This window comes from Enhydra lutris, unplaced genomic scaffold, assembly GCF_002288905.1.
Source record: "Enhydra lutris kenyoni isolate GAN:26980312 unplaced genomic scaffold, ASM228890v2 scaffoldscaffold17, whole genome shotgun sequence".
NCBI classification, from domain to species: domain Eukaryota; kingdom Metazoa; phylum Chordata; class Mammalia; order Carnivora; family Mustelidae; genus Enhydra; species Enhydra lutris.
Genome location: NW_019154101.1, coordinates 41930809 through 41950597, shown reverse-complemented (window position 1 = coordinate 41950597; position 19789 = coordinate 41930809). Strand labels below are relative to the sequence as shown.

Here is a 19789-nt window from a genome sequence, read left to right as displayed (position 1 = left end):
CCCGGACACTTCATTCAAATAGCACGCATGCCATTTGCCTCACAGATTTATAACGCGGTGCGGGGGGGAGGTGCCTGGTGCTTAGCGAGGTCTCAGCCCGAAGTGCAGCCGTGGACAGCCCTCCCCCTGCCCACGCCCGCTCAGGGTCCGGAGGCTGGTGTGTGTGTGTGTGTGTGTGTGTGTGTGTAAGGGAAATGTAAGGGCAAGTAGGGAGCATGACTGGGAGAGCAGACTGCCTGGGCAGGACCTCATCGTCAAACACATGAGCAGAGACCAAAGAAAGAGCTGGACAGACTTAGAAGACTCAGGCCAAGTTGTAGGGCGTCAGGGAGAAGAGTTTCAGGGAGAGGTGGTCCAAAATGTTTTCCAAATGTTTTGATTTAAAATGATATGCGAGGGTGTGGTCCCGAGCCGTTGAGAGCAGAGGAGAGTTTGCCTAAGGCCCTGGAAGCTGTTGTTGGATTCAGCTGCGGAAGCCCTATTCCTGCCAGAGCCGGTGGGGGGCCGTTGAGTTGGGGCTCCAGCCTCAGCGGAGTGGCCCTGCAGAGAACGGGGAGCCCCGCTGAGAACCTGGTAGGAAGTCGTGGTTGCTGCCAAGGTGTGGGCAGGAGACTAGGGAGGGGAGGTAGGGCACCTGTGCTGCTGGGAAGAGGGCAGGTGACAGGTTGGATGCGTTCAGGGGTGCGCTGAGCCTGATCTGTAACAGGGGCAAAGGGAAGGCAAGCTCTGCTTCCATCATCTAGCAGACGGTTACTCACCACGTTCACTGGGCAAATCTGCATGGAGAGTCCGCTGGGCCAGGCGCTGTCCTTGATGCAGGGGATACAGCAAACCCCGGAACAGATATACTGGCACAGAAAGGGTTCCCAGATGCATTTTTAATAAGAAAAGCAAGTGGCTGAATACTCATCTATTTATGGAAAAACAACCCCACTAAGACAGTGTATATGTGGATCTATTGGATCCGCAAGCCAGGACATCGGAAAAGCATGGGAAGGATACAAAGAGCATGAGAGGCAAGTGGGATTTGGAGTTTGTAGGAAGAGGCATTGTATCTTTTTATTCTTTTTGCTTGAGCATTGTTTCATTTTTCTTCATAGGAACTATAATTTTATGACCCTTTCTTTTTTAAGATATACTTATTTTAGAAAGAGAGCGTGCACACAGTGGCGGGGGGAGGGGCAGTGGGAAGGGGGGCGACAGACTCCCCACTGAGCGCAGAGCTGGCTTCAATCTCAAGACCCTGAGATCATGCATGACCTGAGCAGAAACCAAGAGTCCAAGGCTTAACGGACTGAGTCACCTAGCCGTCCCTAACTCTCCTCTTCTTATAAGGACACTATTAAAATTGGATCAGGGATCACCCTAATGACCTCATTTTAACTTAATCAACTCTTATTTTAACTTAATCAACAGAGTCACAATCTGAGGGACTGGGAGATAGGGCTTCAGCGTATGAATTTGGGGGGTGGGGCTGCTGTTCAGCGCAGGACGGAGTGACGGAGCCTCAGGAACATTCCTCTGGCCTGTCCGTGCACAAATGTTCCCAGCCCTGGGTGGTCTGCTCAGCTGCCCTCGGTGTCTCTGACCAGAGGTTCCTTGGGGGGGGGGGGGGGGGGGTCCGGGGGGGGGGGCGCTGAAGCCCTCAGAGGTGCTCTAGTAAAAGCAGCACGATTGCATCTGCAGCTCCCCAACCACACTGAGCAACCGAAAATCCCCAAGGGGACCAGGCAACATGATTTCCTGACAGATAAGGCGGGGAGGGAGTGTGCAGAATTTGCCCTCAGTAACCCGACAGTCTCCAAGCCAGGCGGCTCGCAAAACACCTGATGGAGGCTTTTTCTCTTTAGCTCATGACCGCGTGGCCCTGCCAGAAGGAACCGGGGGCCCAGCTGCCGCAGCATGGAGCACTCAAGCAAGATGGAGTTCTTCCAGAAGCTGGGCTACAGCCGGGAGGATGTGGTCAGAGTGCTGGGCAAACTGGGGAAGGGCGCCCTGGTCAACGACGTGCTGCGGGAGCTGATCCAGACCGGCAGTCGCCCGGGGGCCGGTGAGGGCAGCGGGGCGCCCCTGCTCGTTCCCAGGGGCTCCTGCGCGGCCCTGGACTCTGTCCAGCGCAGGCCAGCAGCGGAGCTGGAAGAGGACTGCGGAGGCCCCGCGGGTTCCTTGCGACCCATAGTGATCGATGGCAGCAACGTGGCAATGAGGTACTTCCTTCATCCTGTAGCCTCAGGGTTGGGAGGACAGTCCCTCTTTCCAGTGGTTTGGTCAAAAGAGTTTTGGGGCTAACCGATGGGCTTTTGAATCCCCGTTCCATACCCTTGGTAGCTGTGCGGCCTTTAGTTAAGTCACTTAATCTCTCTGAGCCTCACTTTTTCCATCTGTACTGTGGGTATAAAACCTTCCTAGAAGGTAGTTGTAAGACCTGGAGCCGCACCCAGTGCCTAGGACAGTGCCTGACAAAGAGGAAGCATTCAGCAGGTAGTTCCTGCTTTCATATTAACCCAGGGAGAGGCTCTCTACTGAGGAGGGCTGTGGGTAACCAGGGAGGAGCCTGGCGTTGGGCGGTGGCAGATTGTGGCTTCTCAGCTGGAGTCTCCCTGAGCAGCTGTGGGACTGGGAAAGTCACAGCACCTCAAGTGTCTTCTGGGACACAGGCTAATAGATAGATAGCTGTGCAGCCTCTCTCAGGGTGACTAGAACCAGATGGGAAAAGGTGCTTGAGTGGCAAGCCGTCTCCTGGGGGCTGCTCCCTACAGATGGCTGGTGGTGCTGTGGTTCCCCAGCTCGTCTGAGACATGCACCTGTGGCCTGTGAGCTGCAGACACAGTGGTCTGGGCATCTTTGTGTGTTTCCGCAACGCCTGCATGGCTACATTCAGCTTAGAGACAATCTCACAGTCTCAGCCACACTCCACGTGGGGCAAGGAGGAGACTGTATTCACACAAGGGCAGTTTTGTGCTAAGGGGCTTGAGTTGCAGGCCGGCAAAGGGTGGATCTGTAGGAAATCGGTCCCTCGTAGCTGTAAACAGATGACTTCTCCCTTCAAACGCTGAGACACTGGCTGGAATTGACAAAAGCTGTGTGATCCACAGTGCTGAATGAGTCAGGAGGGTGTCCGTCCTTTGGCTGGCAGATCTAGGGGCTTTCCCCAGGGGGCTGGGGCTCACTTGGAACTTGGCCCTGCAAGATAGAAGTTTGGAATGGTTCCACCCAGAATGGCCCAGCTCTGGGTACTGTCCCTAGGGGTCCCGCTCCACGTGTCCTGAGAGTATTGGGTCAAGACTGAGCCAGCCTGGTCACCGTGGGCTGCTCCTGGGCTCTCTGGGACATCAGCACACATGCTCCCGTGTAGGGACCTGACAGGTCAGCCTATGAAATCCTGCTTAATTCGAGATCTCAGGGAGAGTTGGAAGGACTTTTAAGAATTTTTAAGGTTCTGAGTGTCCTGGAAAGTCTGAGGATTGTGAGGGGGACCTGGCCTCCAAGCAGGACGAGTCCCCTTTCCTTCTGGAGGTCTGTAGAAAGGAAGCTTTAAAGGTAAAAGGGTATTTCTTTCTTTTTTTTTTTTTAAGATTTTATTTATTTATTTGACAGACGGAGATCACAAGCAGGCAGAGAAGCAGGCAGAGAGAGAGGAGGAAGCAGGCTCCCGCTGAGCAGAGAGCCCAATGCAGGGCTTGATCCCAGGACCCTGGGATTATGACCTGAGCCAAAGGCAGAAGCTTTAACCCACTGAGCCACCCAGGCACCCCTAAAAGGGTATTTCTTAAAGTGAAGACTTTTCCAGCCCTAAGACTGTACCAGCTCTGTGATCCCAAATCAGAAGAATAGCTGTGGGCTAGAAGGACTATGTCAGGTGCTACAGGAAAGTGTGGGCAGACCACGATGCATTCCAGATAAACCCATTTATTCCTACTCCCACCTCCCACTGTTGTCATCCATTTAACCCCTTCACGCTCCATCTGTGTGGGTGACAAATGAAAGCCATCACTCAAGCTTGTTATAAAGAGTGTGTCAGAGCTCTAATGCTTTCACACACTTGCTGCCTAAATAGCATCTCAGTCAATGAGTACACGTGTGTCTGTGTGAGGTCTCAGCGTGTGGACATATCTGTGCACGCACGCGTGTGTCTATACGCACACAAACATCCCATCCTTTTCCCCAGCCCCCTGCATCCTTAGTTAGGAAAAAAGATACATTGCACAACCACCAGCTGATGGGTGGGACTTGGTTTGCTCAGGGGCAAGTCTGGGAGATGCTGGGGTTTGAGGTCCTACCTCATCCCCTGCTCTTTCTCTGACGACAATGTCCTCCTACTGTGTCCTCCAGCCAGCTTCCACATAACCCATGACCTTCAGGCTCTACCCAGTCCCAGTTGCAAAGGACAGATTTCAGTGTGGGGCTCACCCTTTAGAGGCAATGGGTAGTTTGAAACCCAACATAGTGTCTAGTTATGATCTGCTAACCTCAAAACTCAGTTAACCTCAGAAACATGGTTTCTGAAAATTCTCCTTTCCTGAGGTTTTGTAGCATCACAGATTTGCCCATTCTCTGCTTTTGAAGAGGCTACAGTTTCATCTGCTGTCTGGCCCGAAGAAGTGGGGAAGGACTTAAAAGGCAGATTGGAGCACATGTCCTTGCTGCCCCCAGGAGCCAACGAGAGTCCGAAGCTCTCAGTCCTGACCTCTAGCTGAGACCTGCCCAAAAAAACTCCCTTTGATGATGGAAATTCTATACCTGCACTGTCCATTACGATGGCCACTGGACACATGGGGCTACTAAGCACTTGGAATGTGGCTATTGTGACCAAGGACCTGAATTTTAAATTTGAGTTAATCTGAGTTAATTTGAATTTATTTATTTATTTATTTTTAAGATTTTATTTATTTATTTGACAGACAGAGATCACAAGTAGGCAGAGGGGCAGACAGAGAGAGAGGGGGAAGCAGACAACCTGCCGAGCAGAGAGCCCGATGCGGAACTCGATCCCAGGACCCTGAGATCATGACCTGAGCCGAAGGCAGTGGCTTAACCCACTGAGCCACCCAGGCGCCCCGAGTTAATTTGAATTTAAATGTAAATAGCCAACTGTGGTGAGTGCCTATGTGTTGGACAGTACAGGTCTAGCTTTTCAGCTGTGTGACCTTGGAGTGGGTCACCTTACTTTTTGAGCCCTGTTTATACAATTAAGAGGTTGGATGAAATCATCATTATCAACGTCATCTTCAGTGGCTTTCCACCAGTAACATTCTAGGATTCAAGGTGATTATTTTATGCATCAAAAGCCTTTTTCTTATGAAGGAATTGCTCTTCTTCTGCAGAGGTTCAGAGAGGATAGGTTACTTGCCCAAGGTCACAGAGCTGTTAAGTGCCAGGCTCTGCTTCCAGAGCTCTTCCCAAAGTCCTGCACTTTCTCTAGTGCTGTGCAGCTTTGGCTTTCCAGCCTTTGAAAGTGTCTCAGAGTGGGAGACTGACCCCATGGACTTCTATTCTGGCGCCAGAGGCTGCCTGTGTGGACCAGAGCCCTTCCCAGGCAGGATGAGCCCCGACTTGGCTGCTGCAGACGGGTTCTGCTGGGTACCGTCACTCCCACACCAGGGGGCAGGTGGTCTTTGCAGGACCGGTGCCCAGGACGCCTCTCCTGCTGCCGCCAGCATGTTGGGAACGTGTGCCGAGGGCCGCGCATGTGCCCTGACCTGTGGCTCTGGCAGAGCGAGCAAAGACTGATTTGCCTGCACAGTCCCAGCACCTTCGAGGGGCGTGGGTGGGCCTGTGCATATGTGCACGCATGTCCATACCGGAGAGAGGAGGGCATGGGCTCAGAGTACTCGAGGGCGTCGCACTTGACCCTGAGGACAGAGTCCAGCAGTCTTGAACCAGACGGTGGCTTTCGTGGACTGTGTGTTAGGAGCTGAGCGGCTTCTCAGGGGCTGACTGCCGCCTCCTGGGTGGTGCATTCTGTAGGCAAATGCCGGAAAAGAGAGATTGGAAGGACTTCAGCTTGGGCGAAAAACCACTTGATAATTTCACATCCTCTTGCTGCCCCCAGACGAGGGTTTCATGTAAATGTGCCCTCATTTTGGGGTGCACAGGGCTTTTTGTTTGGGTTCTCATGTACATTTTTAAACTCTTGGAAACCTCAACAGAATCTGACTTATTCTGGAGTCACGAATCTTCAGTGATCAGACCTCAGACTTGCAAGGGGGTGAGGGTTCCTCAGCCTCCTCCCCCACCCCCATGGGTTACTAGTGGAGGCTGCCCTCCAAGGCTGGGGGCCACACCTGCTGTGGAGCTCCTGAGTTGCCTCTGACCTATGCTGGCTAGGTCTGCACCTGTTTCTCCTTCTCTGAGATGAAGGTGACCCCTCTTCCAGAGGCCACCCTCTCTCTTCCCCCTGACGTGAGCTGGGGAAAGATCTTTTGGGGCAAAGGCGATAAACTCCAGGTTCCAGGTGTTTGCAGTTTAACTCCAAATAAGAAACGGAATGGAAAGAGTGGCATCCCTTCACAGCTCATGCTCTAAAGGGACCACCACTTCTCTTTTCCTTTCCTCCCACACCGCCACAGCCACCGCCACCGCCACCGCATGCTCCGAGGAAGAGACTGCGACAGTGATGAGTTGTGAGGTGGGCTCCTCCCCGTAAAGGGCTGCAGAACCCTGGCTGCCCCAGGTGGGATTGTCTTGCAGACAAAGCCTGCCTCAGGCAGACGCCCACTTCCCCTTACCACCCTCCCTTTATTCAAAACCTCCCTCCTCTGTCTCCTTTTCCCAGGGCCTGGCTCTCAGCTGCCTGGGGAGCTGGTTGCAGTGACTGTTAGTAAGAGCTAAGGTCCTGGGGCGCCTGGGTGGCTCAGTGGGTTAAGCCTCTGCCTTTGGCTCAGGCCATGATCTCAGAGTCCTGGGATCGAGCCCTACATCGCGCTCTCTGCTCGGTGGGAAGCCTGCTTCCTCCTCTCTCTCTGCCTGTGTACTTGTGATCTCTCTCTCTGTCAAATAAATAAATAAATAAATAATTAAAAAAAAGAGCTAAGGTCTTTCCCCCCAATGCCAGCCTTGTAACAGCAGGTGACTTAAGCTCCAAAAGAATTACTGTCTTGCTTCCACAGGCAGGGACTGGGAGGGGCAGGAACACTTGGGATAAGAGATGGAGGCGGAGAAGTTTGCAACCCCACAGGTCAGGCTCTGAGACCTGTCATTAGATCAGGGAATTGGACACATTTCTTTTCTTTAGTTTCCTCAAGGGTACAGTGGAAGGATGGTCACTTCCTCAGGGGCTCCTTGCAATGATTGGAGCGCCGAGTGCCAAGTGGCCCGGTACATAGGACTCCACAAATATTAAACATGAGCTCCAGGAAGCAGGAATGAGGACTGTCCTGTTCACTGGTCTCTGAGGACTCAGCACAGAGCCTTGCTCACAAATCAATGTTGAGTGAGTGGAGGGCTGCACAAAGGAGAAGGTGTTTTTGTCTTCTGCATTTTCATCTGTGTGCCGAGAGGTGTGGTCCTAGGGCAACCGTGGGGCTTTCTTGCCTGACTGGGAGCTTGCCTGCTCCTAGAGAGAGGACCCCCCCACCCCAACTCATTGAGAAGGTGGTCCCTGCTTGTGGCTTCAATCCTGCCATGGCCTGGGGCTTTCTGTGGTCAAAAATGGGGCAGCCATAATGGGGTTTTGAGGTTGGTTAAAATATATATATATATGGCAAGGATTGAACAATAATAGTCTCCACATCTCAAAAGAGACCAGAAGGCTCAGAGGGGAGGTTGGAGTGGGGTGTGTGGGAATCCAGTCCTGCAGAACCACGGACCTGAATAAAAACCCTCCATTCCAGAGACAACAGCTTAAGTGACTCTAGGGTTTAGTCCCTGACTTCCCTTACCTGGAGTCAAAGCTGGAAGGGAGAACACTTCTTAGGGAGGGAAGAAAGGCTATGAGCTGATGTGTGGTTGTTCCATCTTCTCCTGGACTTCACGGTATTTGTTGCCCTTTTGAAACTCTTGGCTAAGGGTCCACCATCTTGGAGTCTTGTGTGAAAGAGGCCATGGGACCCGTTTTTGCTGCACAAAGCAGCAAAATGGTATGGTAGCGCCAATGGATGGTAGCACCATTCCTCAGTTTTTCTCTTTCTGAACTCCTGAACTACTACTCCTTCCCCTCCACGTGCCCCCAGGAGGGCCCCTGCAGTCTGCGGTCCTGCCCGTCACCAGAACTCATTGCCCTTCTCACCTTTGCCTCTTCAGAGGGACTGGGCTCAGCCTCATCACTGAATGTGGCCCCTCCAGCCACCTACCCACAAAGGTGTGCAGTCAGAAACAGACGGGAAGTAACAGAGAAGAGAGAACTCGCGAAACCATTTTAAAAGAATTGTGGCAGTGATATGTTTACTAGGGAACTGATGGAGGGGAGACCTTGTTGTGACCGACAGAGGCATGTTTGGGGATGGAGTGTCTTTAGTTGTTCACATTCCTGCTTTAATATGCACAGAAAATAGACCTTTTCTGGGGAAGATGCGATCTCTTCCCTACCTGTTTAGGTAGCAGAGAGAGCAAACCTAAATTACCAATTTGTGATATCTCAGTGTCTTCTGCCTTCTGGATGATTTGGGGTTCATTTTCCTCTCCCCTGCTCTTCTCGCAAATGGCATCTGGGGGCTTAGAGACCTGATGCTGGCTGGGAGAGGGGGGTCTGGGACCCTCACTGGTCTCTGCTAAAGGGTGGCTGGTCTGGCTTGGCCTGGCTTCTAGAAGGGTCAGTGGAGAAAGGTCATTGGTCCCGTTTGGCCTTTTGGGATGCCATCCCGGCTTACAGTTCTGTCCCCCTCCAGGGGCCTGTTTGTCCATCCCCAGGCCTCAGACAATCCACCAGGCCTGCGGGCATGCAAGGGATCCGGAAATGTTGCTTCCAGCTCACCTGTCTGCCCCTTTCCTCCAAGGCACCCTCATAGCCCCCTGGGAGGCTGCTTCTGCTAAAACCAGGATTTCTCCAAAAGCCTTCGGCCTCCTCTTTGCACCCATCCTGAGGTTTCTACCCTGACCCCTCTGCTTCTGGCTCAGGGGGTAGAGCAGTTGAGGAATGCAGGGGTGAGGGCCCTGGGAAGGACCCCTTCTTTCTCTCTCCGTCGCCTTTCTTTTTTCAGCTTCCGCTGGGGCAGAGGGACGCGCTGTCCACTTCCTCTTCCTTTCACCACAGACGTTGACATTTTTTCTCCCCTAGTGTTTGCATCAGCCTCCCTCCGTGGCCAGAGGGCTATTTTCTCTAAACCGGAAGACACTACCGATATAGGACACAAGGCCTGGTTCCTGATCGTCCCTGGAACCCAAGCAGTTCCAAGTTCTCCTTCGGTCTCTCCACAAAGCCTGACTTGCACTACTACGGATTGTGTCTCCAGAGACTCCCGTTTTTCTCTTGCAAACCCGGACCTCTCCTGGCCCCTCAGAGGAAACAGCAGGAGGGGCTGTGCCCAAGACAAACTGCCAGCATGAAAATCGGGAGCGTTGTCCTTGTCTGGTTGTAGGCGGGCTGCTGGAGGCCAGGCTTCTCAGCAGACGGTGGTCCTGGTGACCCTCGGCTCTTTGAGAACCCATACAACTCTCCCCTTTGCCCCCTCTCCATGCCTCCAGTCACTCTGTTTTCTCTTTGGTCCCTAGGCATGCCGAGCCTTCCCTGTGTTGAAGTCTTTCTAGCCAACTCTTCCCCTGGGGCTGTTCCTCCTCTAGCTGCTCAAAGGACCTGTGTCTTCTTAGCCACTCATGTACTCAACACATTTTTACTGACCTGCTACCCATCATTGGGCACCATAGCAGGTGCTGGGAATTCAGCGGGCAGCAAAAGGAGCTTGTGACTTAGGAGAGGGGGAGACCTGTTCCTCCTAGGGTGGGTGTCATCCTTCAACTGGGATTAGTCCCCCGAGGACTCAGAATAAGGGTCCGGGGATGCTTTCCTGAGGAAGTAGAGATGAAGGTGAGATCTGAAGGAGAAGGAGGCATGGACCAGGCCAAGAGGATAAGAAATATCCGGTTCAAAGGTCCTGCGGTAGGCGTGGAGAAGGTGCCTGCCAAGATACAGGGCTGCAGGCTGTGCAGGTGGCTGGGCAGGAAGCAGAGCAGAGAGTGACCTCACCTTGAGGCCAGGCTGAATGGCACCCAGAGCTAAGTCTGATTCTGCAGTCTCATTATCTCAGGTCTATCTACTTGTCTCCCTCGCCAGCAAAACATCACTGACCTGCACAGACTCAATCTGAGGCATGTTTTCAGACTTCGTGGGTCCCTCTGAGAAGCACCTGGCTGCTTCTTTCCTGTGGCTTGCACAATGCCGGCCTCCTCTGGTTAACTTCCTTGTGACCTGGTAGACCCTTTCTGTCTCTCCTGTGAGATTGCCCCACTCTCCCCGTAACCAGCTGCTGAGTCCCAGAGTGCCCCCAGACCCATCTTCCAGGCCTCTCGCTCTCCCTCCAGGGAGCCAGGCCATTCTCTCCATGCCATGGCTCCAACTGCTGTGTGAGCGCATCGCCCAGAACTCTCTTCTAGACCCCAGCTGTATCCTTAGCCTTTCCGCCCAGACCTCGCAGAGGCTTCTCCCCCTTGCTGTGTGTCCATGACAGAAATCTTTCCCTCCACACCCAGTCCTCCTCCAGAACGCCCTGGGTCAACTGGGAGCCCACAGCTGCACAAGCCAGAGTTCTGGAGGCCTTCTCAGAGCCTTCTTCTCTATCATCCTTTATCCCGTCAGTCACCACATTCTAGAGATTTTTCTCTTCTAAATATCTCTCAGGTTCACCTCCCCTTCTCCCTTCTCCGACACCACCCATGCGGTCCACGTCATTATCTAGTTTTGCTGTGATGACTGTGACAACTTCTTATCTGGGACCTCACCCCCACTTTGCTCCTTTCCAATTTAATGTCCGCTGTGCTGCAGCTTTGGGAAACATACCCAGGATTGGATCACATCTCATCACGCCGACCCCCCAGTCTTCAAATCCTTCTATGGCTTCTCATTGGTCTTAGGGGAAGAAAGCCTTCAGGAAGGCACGCAAAGCCCTGCCTGGTCTTGGGCCTCCTCTCATGCTGCTCTCTCTTTCCTGCTTCCATCGACACTTCAGGGGCATTTGGGGGGGCGCATTGGCCTCCTTACTTGGACTTGGGGAGTCCCGTAACACACTGACACCCCTCTCTTAGGACAAGAGCATTCTGCAGACAGCCACTCTCCTCCATCCCGTCTTGATCCTTACCAGCTTCAGGCGAAAAGGGGGTTCTTGTCTATTCCTCCTCGGAATGCACGTCCCTTGGAGCCCAGTACCCTCTCCACATACGTACCATCACATGCTGCACGGTGCCAGTTAAGGGATACACTTTTTGCAAAGAACGAACTATTTTTAAAATGCAGATTTTCCTGATTCCCTTTGATTAGGAGACTGTGATTCAGGATACGATCGGGGAAATCACTCTTTGGGAACCCTTCCTGTGACTCTACAGATTTCTTTGTTTTCCCTTTGTAGCCATGGAAATAAAGAAGCCTTCTCTTGCCGGGGAATCCAGCTGGCTGTGGACTGGTTCAGGGACAGAGGACACACCTACATCAAAGTTTTTGTCCCATCCTGGAGGAAAGACCCACCGAGATCCGACACCCCTATTAGAGGTAGGTGTAGCAGGGATATGCTCATGAAGTACTGTTCATCTTTCCTTGGAAGTACTCTGGACAGTTACAGTCAATTACCTACTTAGCTATTGGTGTGATAATGTCTGTCTTCCTCCCTGGACTGTAAGCTCCTGAAAGCGCAGACTGTGGATACTCACTGCCATAGCGCTGGCACCTAGCACAGTACCTGCCCTGTAGTAGGTGCTCAGTGCATAGTTGTTGAATAGATGAATAAACAGATTTTTTGTCTTTTAGTGTGAAGGATTCAGTCCCCCAAATTATTGTGTGCAGAGGGAGAGGGAGAAGCAGACTCCCCGCTGAGCAGGGAGCCTGGCGTGGGGCTTGATCCCAGGACTCTGGGATCATGACCTGAGCTGCAGGCAGATGCTTAACTGACTGAGCACCCCAGACACCCCTCTTTCAGCCTTTTTTTTTTTCTCATTAAACTTTTGTTTTAATGGGTCTCAAAATTCTGTGACAGATTTTTGGTCAAGTTGTTTCCATTAAAAAGTACTGATTTTAAAAACTAATAACTTAAAACTGCCACACACACAAAAAATAACAAATGGTCTACAAAACATTCTCCTTTCCTTCTGAAGGTTTTACGATGCATTGTTATCATTAACCAGTCTTTTACTATTAAACTTAAATGGCCAATTGACACAAACAGTTCTGCTCTTTCAGCCTTTTAACCAAAAGCTTTTGGTGTTGTGTTTAATTCTGTCCATAGTCACCAATTACCGATTCTTCTCTTTCAGATTCTCTGCCTTTCTTACTTAAATGAAATGACACTCCTGTCTTAGGGATGAAGTCTCCGTAGACTATTTCTGTTTTAATATAGACTCTAAAAAGTTCTCTTCAATTCTGTGAATGCTGTTTATTTTTGGGGGCCACTTCTCTTTGTTCACCGCCTCCCCCCCACCTCTTTCTCTCTCTCCCTTTATGTGTGTGTGCTGTTACGTCTTCTCAAAAGTCTGGTGATTTTTTTGGTGGCCAGTTTTTATCTGTGGATAAAGAGCCAGTTTGGTTAGAGCTTAGATCCATATCTATGTGATTTCCTTGTGTTTTCTCTCCTGGTGTGTGGCTCTTTCCCGCAGTGGCTGGGCGGGCCTTCAGTGTTGACCGGCAGATCTTGCTCGGGCAGACCCAGCAGACCGGAGTCTGGGCAGCCCAGTCCATGTTCACTGCAATGCCACAACCACGATGGTTTTACTTGAGGTCAGAGGCCACATGGCAAAACTCCCCCTTCCTAGTGACACCTCAGTTTCTTTATAGTGGTAAGGGTAGGGAAAAGGTGGATGCAGCAGCCCCAGGAGTAGCTCTCACCCTGACTTCTGCCCTCATCCCATTCCCTCTCCCCCGGCCTGAATGCTCTGGCCTTTGCAGGGAGAATGGCACCCAATCCACGTCAGCCTTCTTTTTAATAGTTTCTTTTCTTAAAAATTATTTTTATTTTTTAAAGATTGTATTATTTATTAGGGAGAGAGAGAGAGAGAGAAACAGAGATAGTGACAGAGATAATGAGAGAATGCAAGAGCAGGGAGGAGTGGGAGAAGCAAGGTCCCCGCTGAGTAGGGTGCCCCAGTACAGGGCTTGATCCCAGGACCCTGGGACCATGACCTGAGCCTAAGGCAGACGCTTAACCTACTGAGCCACCCAGGCATCCCTTTCAGCCTTCTACACACATTCTGGACTGTGGCTCCCAATGTGCTACAGGGTCAATTTTAGTATATATGCTGCTGAAGCGAGCACTGTGCTGCGGGGTCAATATGGTTTCCTGGATTTGCTGCTCTCCTGGTTTCTTTGCTGTTATCCTGGGTTTGCTGCTATCCCTTGGCCCATTTTAATGTGATTATGGACCCCCGCCCCGTTGTATACTTCTTCATTGCCGCTTCAATGGAACCATGAGAAGGAGGTGGGGATAAATACTTGTGTTCAGTTCTCTACCAGGAGCCAGTTACCCCCAATCATTCTTTAGTGTCTGAACATGGGCAATGGCGGTTCTCAACAGTTGTGTAATATTTAAATGGAGTACGGGTAAAGGGTAGGGAAATCACTTTGGGGTAGGGAAGGAATTTTTAAACAAGTCATGACAAGTGCAAATCTTCAGGGGAAAGATTCATAAATTTGCCTGTATTAAAATAAAAGCTTCTGTTCATTAGTGGATACCACAAAAACAAAAAAATAAAAAGACAAGCCTTGAGCTGGGAGAGGCCATCTGTCACACATTCCTGATGAAGGATTACTGTCCAGAATCTATAGAGAGCTTCTCCAAATTAATAAGACACAGACAAAGGACCAACAGAAAGATGAACTAAAGCATGAATAGGCCTTTCACCCAAGAGAAAACATAAATGGCCAATAAACATATGAAAAGATGCTCAATCTCATTAGTATCCAAAAAAATGCAAAATAAAACCACAATAAGAGGCCACTGTACACCCACCAGATTGGCAAGCATTCAGAAACCTGAAAATGCCAAGCATTGACAAAGTTTACTAAAATGCTGTGTTAGGTTGTAACTTGATATACCCACTTTGGAAAACAACTCGGCATTGTCTTGTCGAAAGTGCCTTTCCCTGCGACTCAGCAACATCGCTCTTAGAGGTACGCCCTAGAGAAATCCTTGTACCTCTGTTCCCCGGGAGACTTACATGCAGAACTGAGCGCAGTGAAACTGTGGACACTGTTCAACCTCCCTGACACGACGTTAAAGGAAGAAAGCAAGTGCAGAAGAATATGTACGCGTGATTCCATTGTGTAGAGTCTAGAGGGTCCTGATCACCTTGAACATAGTCGTTTTGGGGAATGGAAACCTACACATTTTTGAAAATGAAAAGAAGGGAATTATAAACACAAAGTTCTACACTTTGGGCTACATTGAGGGGAGCAGCAAAGTGGGGGGCGCTCACGGGGTGGGTGACTTCTCTGAGGGAGTGCTGCGCAGGTGGCTTTTTAAAAAGTACCCTTTGTACCCTCTACACATTATGTACTTTTTTTTAAAAGTCTGGAAACCATGTCATGTAGGAAAGGATGTCAACTTGAGGGAAGAAACAATTTGTGAAGGAGACGCTGATGTTCTTCCAAGTTCTGAGTAACTGTTACCGGTAGAGGGATTTTCTTTGGCATGCCCCCCAAGGCACAACTAAGGTCAAAGAGTAAACTTTCCAGGAATGTGGATTTTAGCTCCCGTAAGAGACCCTGTGCTACGTGATATGCGTTCACTTCCTCACCTGTCTACCTGGGAACTGGATGAGCTCATCCAGTTTGCTCACAGACACCGAGGATGTGAAGGAGGACTCACTATGCTCATTTTATAGGAAATGCAAAATCTGGTGTTCAGAGAGGAACGAGGTACCTAGGAGTGGGAGTGGAGACAAGAATCCAGGTTATAGGCAGTTTTTTTTTTTTTTAAAGATTTTGCTTATTTATTTGACACAGAGAGAGAGGTCATGAGTAGGCAGAGAGGCAGGCAGAGAGGTTGGGGGGGAAGCAGGCTCCCTGCTGAACAGAGAGCCTGATCCGGGGCTTGATCATGGGACCCTGAGATCATGACCTGAGACAAAGGCAGAGGCTTAACCCACTGAGCCACCCAGGAGTCCCCAGGTTATGGATTCTTTTTTGTTTGTTTGTTTTTAAAGATTATTTATTTATTTATTTATTTGACAGGGAGAGAGGGAACAGAAGCAGGGGGAGTGGGAGAGGGAGAAGCAGGCTCCCTGCCGAGCAAGGAGCCCCGACGTGTGGACTTGATCCCAGGACCCATCCTGGGATCACGACCCAAGCCAAAGGCAGATGCTCAATGACTGAGCCACCCAGGCTGCCCCCCGGGTTATAGATTTTTAATCCCAGACACCTCCTATTACATTCTTGGGTCCCTCAGAGCTGTGGTATGGGAGGCTCTATCCCGAAGGTGTCCCAAGCAGACCCCTATACCATGGGGAAAATGGAGAGTGGCTCTGAGCTGTAGGCCCAGGCAGGAGCCTTTCAGGGGGATTGCAAGTCTTCTAGGAACTGGCATTGCCAGGATTCCAGTTAAAATTCCAACGTCTTTCTCCAGAAGGACTCTGGTGACTAGTGTGGTAGGGCCTTATGTCATGTAACCATCAGAAGGACAAGAGCTATGGCTTCACTGTGCCTTCGGAAGTGATGCTGCCTTGTTGAGTACCGTTCTGGGGAATCCTGTCATGACTCGGGTCCCCTTGACCCCAGGCTGCTGGCACATGCCTCTCAGGACCCCCAGCTCCTCACTGAGCTGCCAGGCTGGGCCATGGTGGGGGAGGAGGCAGCTGGCTCAGAGAGGCTCCCTGAGCCGCCAAGCATGCTGGGGGATGTGAGGATGGATTTGGGGGTGGGAGCCCTGCCCTGGAAGCCGCCACATTCTATCTCCTGCCCGCCCTGTGGCCCCCAGAGCAGCACGTGCTGGAGGCACTGGAGAGGCAGGCCGTGCTTGTGTACACCCCATCCCGCAAGGTGAACGGCAAGCGGGTGGTCTGTTATGATGACCGCTACATCGTGAAGGTGGCCTACGAGCTGGATGGGGTCATCGTCTCCAACGACAATTACCGCGACCTTCAGAGCGAGAACCCCGAGTGGAAGTGGTTCATCGAGCAGAGGCTGCTCATGTTCTCCTTCGTCAATGACCGGTATGTGGCGGCACAGGGGGTCCTGGCCCCCAGGGTGGGGGGCTGGGGTGACCAGCACAAAGCCACTCCAACCAGCCTAAGCCCAGGGTGGGGGTGGGGCTTGCAGTCACGGGCACATCACGTCAAAGGAGAGGGCACCTAGCCCCGGAGACCGAGCCCCCTGGAAGTCATCCACTCTCCCTCCTGGGCCGCCTCATCTCTCCCTGTCCCTCTGGGTCTCCTCTCTTTCATGACCGCCTTTCCCCAGCAGGGCTATTTTGTCCCAACTGTCCATGACCTTTCTGTTCCCATGCCCGCACACAGCTAACCTGGCACTGAGTTGCCCACAGGTGGGCAAAGCACGAACTGGAGCACCATCAACATGTTGCTTTTATTTTTAAAGCGTTTACGATTGCAAGCAAGAGCACCGAAACAGGCATCCTGGGGGGGAGCTGAACTTCGTCGCACTTCCATTCACTTATTTTATGTTTCTGTCTTGTTTTGCTTTTAACTTTTGAATTACATGTGGGACTCGTCTCCATGGGGTTGTGAAGATCTTGAAATTGAGTCTGTCTCATTACCTGTTGGTTGAAATTTTCAAAAGAATCTAGTTGGTTCTTCTGTCCCCGAGGTTGGTTCCTCTGGGTCAGGTCTGCCCTGAACCAACCAGCTCTAGCTGGGGGAGGGCGATGTTGGGAACACAAGGCGAGTGCCTGTTAGCAATGCTGGGCAGGGGCTCCCAGATGGAGCTAAGGTGAGGAGAAAGCAAGGCAGATGTCTTCAGGTGTGCTAAAGGCAAAGGCCAGGAACCCGGCAAGGTGGTCATGGGTCTGTGGCTAGCCCAGGGTAGGGAGGGCACAGCAAGCTGGGACATCGCTCCCACTTCAGCAAAGAGCTAGGGCTTTGGAGGCCGCAGGTGTGGTTTCAAGCAGAGGCTCTGCCATTTGTGGGCATGCCTGTCCCTACTCTCACCCTCCTAAGCCCCAGGGTAGACGTTTGCAAGCAGCTACCCCCCAGTAACCCCCATGGTCATGTCCACGTACTCAGGGCCAGCGGTTCCCTCCATCCAGTTCAGGCCCAGAGAAATCTGGCAAGTCTGATAACAGTGGGTTCCAGAAAATCCTCACTGAGGTCTGATGGATCATGGCTGCCCTTGGCCTGGTGACAGCCCAGGGCCCCAGCCAAGTCCTTTTGACGCACTGGGCCTTGGTAAGGGCCTGCCAGAAGGTTCCCCCGACTGCCAGGAGGCAGAGCCTGCCTGTAGGAGAGGACGCCCGCCCCATTGCCCCAGGCACGTCCATAGGGCCCTCTTGGCGCAGCTGGCCGTGGCCAAGGCCTGGCGGAGAGCAGGAGGTGAAGCCTTTGGGAACCTCTAATAACTGCAGCAGGCGGCTCCCTAAGATTCTTGGTCAGCGCCCAACTCGGAGAAGCTGGCTGTGTAGCTGGGAAGCTGGGATCTGAGCCACAGAGGCTGCCTGGGCCTGGGGATTGCCCCATTCTGGGCTGGCCTAGTGTACATGGTCTGCACGGTGGGACTCAGTATGACCCTTGACTCTCAAAGGGACACCAACGTATTAAAAACAGGACCCCCTTAGCCCTGCCATTTAGGGTCCACAAGTCCTCTGGTGGAAACTTTGTATGACCTGGAAGTGCTGCCTGGAAATAGAACTATTCATATAAAAAATGGATGACACTAAAGGAGGGGAGTTTTCCTTCCAAGGACCCTTTCTCTCTCTGAGCTGTGGGCCCACTGAGGATGCATTCCCTTCGTTGGGAAACTACATGCCAGGAAGACAGGAAGGGGCAGAGAGGGGGCAGGCTGGTATCATCTAAGAACAGGGCTGGGGTCAGAGAGCCGCACAAGCTGAGACCAACCCCAGAGCTCCCTGGGTTTGCCGAGAAGGGGCTGGGCCTGTCACCGAGGCTGTGTGTGCCCACCCCCCCTGAGATCTGCTTCCTCACTGGCTCCCTGCTAGCATTTCAAACTCTATTACTATTTACTCCCCCACGAGCCTCCAGAGCTGTGGGGCAACACGGGAGAAGTGGGATCTGAGCCAGGGCTCACAGGCCCAGGGCTGTCTGCTGCCCTGTGGAGGTCTCAGCACTTCTGTTGAGGTCAGTGGGAAAGCAGTTTAGAGTTGCTTTCAGACTGAGGCCCAGGGGAGCCCTAGAGCAATGAGGCTTCCATTTCAGTGGGTCAGAATCACCTGGAAAGTTGTTAAAATGCAGACTCCGGAACCACCCGAGAGTCCCAATAAGTAGGACTTGTGTGAAGCCAGGAGACTTCGGTGATTCTGCGAGCTGGGCTAGGCCCCTCGTAGGGTCCATGAGACTCAAGGGTGATTCTGCTCCAAATGCTATACACCCTCTGGGGGGTTTTCTAGAAGGGGCCCTGAATGGGGATCCCAGGCCGGCGCCATGCCTGGTGCTGCCATTCTTGCACCGGCTGGCTGGGGCCCGCTCCCCATACAGGTGCCAGAGGTGAGCGTCTGGGGGTCCAGCAGCTGCCCCCCTGTGCTTGTTCACAGGTTCATGCCCCCTGATGACCCCCTGGGCCGCCGGGGACCCACTCTGAGCAACTTCCTGAGCCGGAAGCCAAAGCCCCCGGAGCCATCCTGGCAGCACTGCCCCTATGGTGAGTAGCTCCCCACGCCCCATGCTCCTGGGTCAGGTCCCATATCAAGGCAGTACAGGGCAGAGTCAGCAGCCTGGGTTCTAGTCCAGGGTCCACTCTACCTAGCTGTGTGACACTGCAGCGCTAATTTAACCTGTCTGGCCCGCGCATGCTGGCTGGGTTATTACAAGGATGGACAGACATCATGGGTGCCGGTGGCACTGGAGGATTTGCGAGGGCCAGAGGCGGGGGTCATACACAGGGCTAAGCCGCATCTAGGAAGCAAGGAAGCTATGTGCACCCCCAAACTCCTCCTCCTCAGTCCCTTCCCCTGGCACCCTGGAACATGTGTGGGCAACCTGCCCCACCCCTTCACGGACTTTGGTCAATGCTATCCATTAAGAATTAAGGACTTAATCCCTCAGCGCTTCTAGCAAGCTTTCACTAACTTGCTTTGGCAAGATTGTTGGGTTTTGTTTGTTTGTTTAACATCCCAGGTCTTGCTTCTTATGTCCATAGAAGTTTAAAAAACCTTAGGTGATACTCAAAGTCACTTCTTGTTAGAATGAAGGCGACCGCACATACATTCAGGTTGGCTCTTCTTCTTCTTTTTTTTTTTTTAAAGATTTTATTTATTTATTTGTCAGAGAGAGAGAGAGAGGGAGAGAGAGCAAGCACAGGCAGACAGAATGGCAGGCAGAGGCAGAGGAAGAAGCAGGCTCCCTGATGAGTAAGGAGCCCGATGTGGGACTCGATCCCAGGACGCTGGGATCATGACCCGAGCCGAAGGCAGCTGCTTAACCAACTGAGCCACCCAGGCGTCCCCAGGTTGGCTCTTCTTGATCCTGCCCTCAGCAGGGTCCAGGTTTGGGCGATACATTACAGGATCACCTTGGTTAGAACAGCCGGTAGGGA

The 19789-nt window shown here is 52.1% G+C and overlaps 1 protein-coding gene across 1 annotated transcript in view; it reads left to right on the top strand.

The window, feature by feature from the left end:
- LOC111147524 (zinc finger CCCH-type containing 12D) overlaps positions 1–19789 on the top strand; it is a 29484-nt gene that overhangs the window by 6515 nt on the left and 3180 nt on the right. The window contains exons 3-6 of the mRNA XM_022503580.1: positions 1851–2207; positions 11496–11635; positions 16047–16281; positions 18789–18895. Coding sequence (XP_022359288.1) covers positions 1903–2207; positions 11496–11635; positions 16047–16281; positions 18789–18895 — 787 coding nt within the window. The 5' untranslated portion in view covers positions 1851–1902. The remainder of the gene's footprint in view (positions 1–1850; positions 2208–11495; positions 11636–16046; positions 16282–18788; positions 18896–19789) is intronic.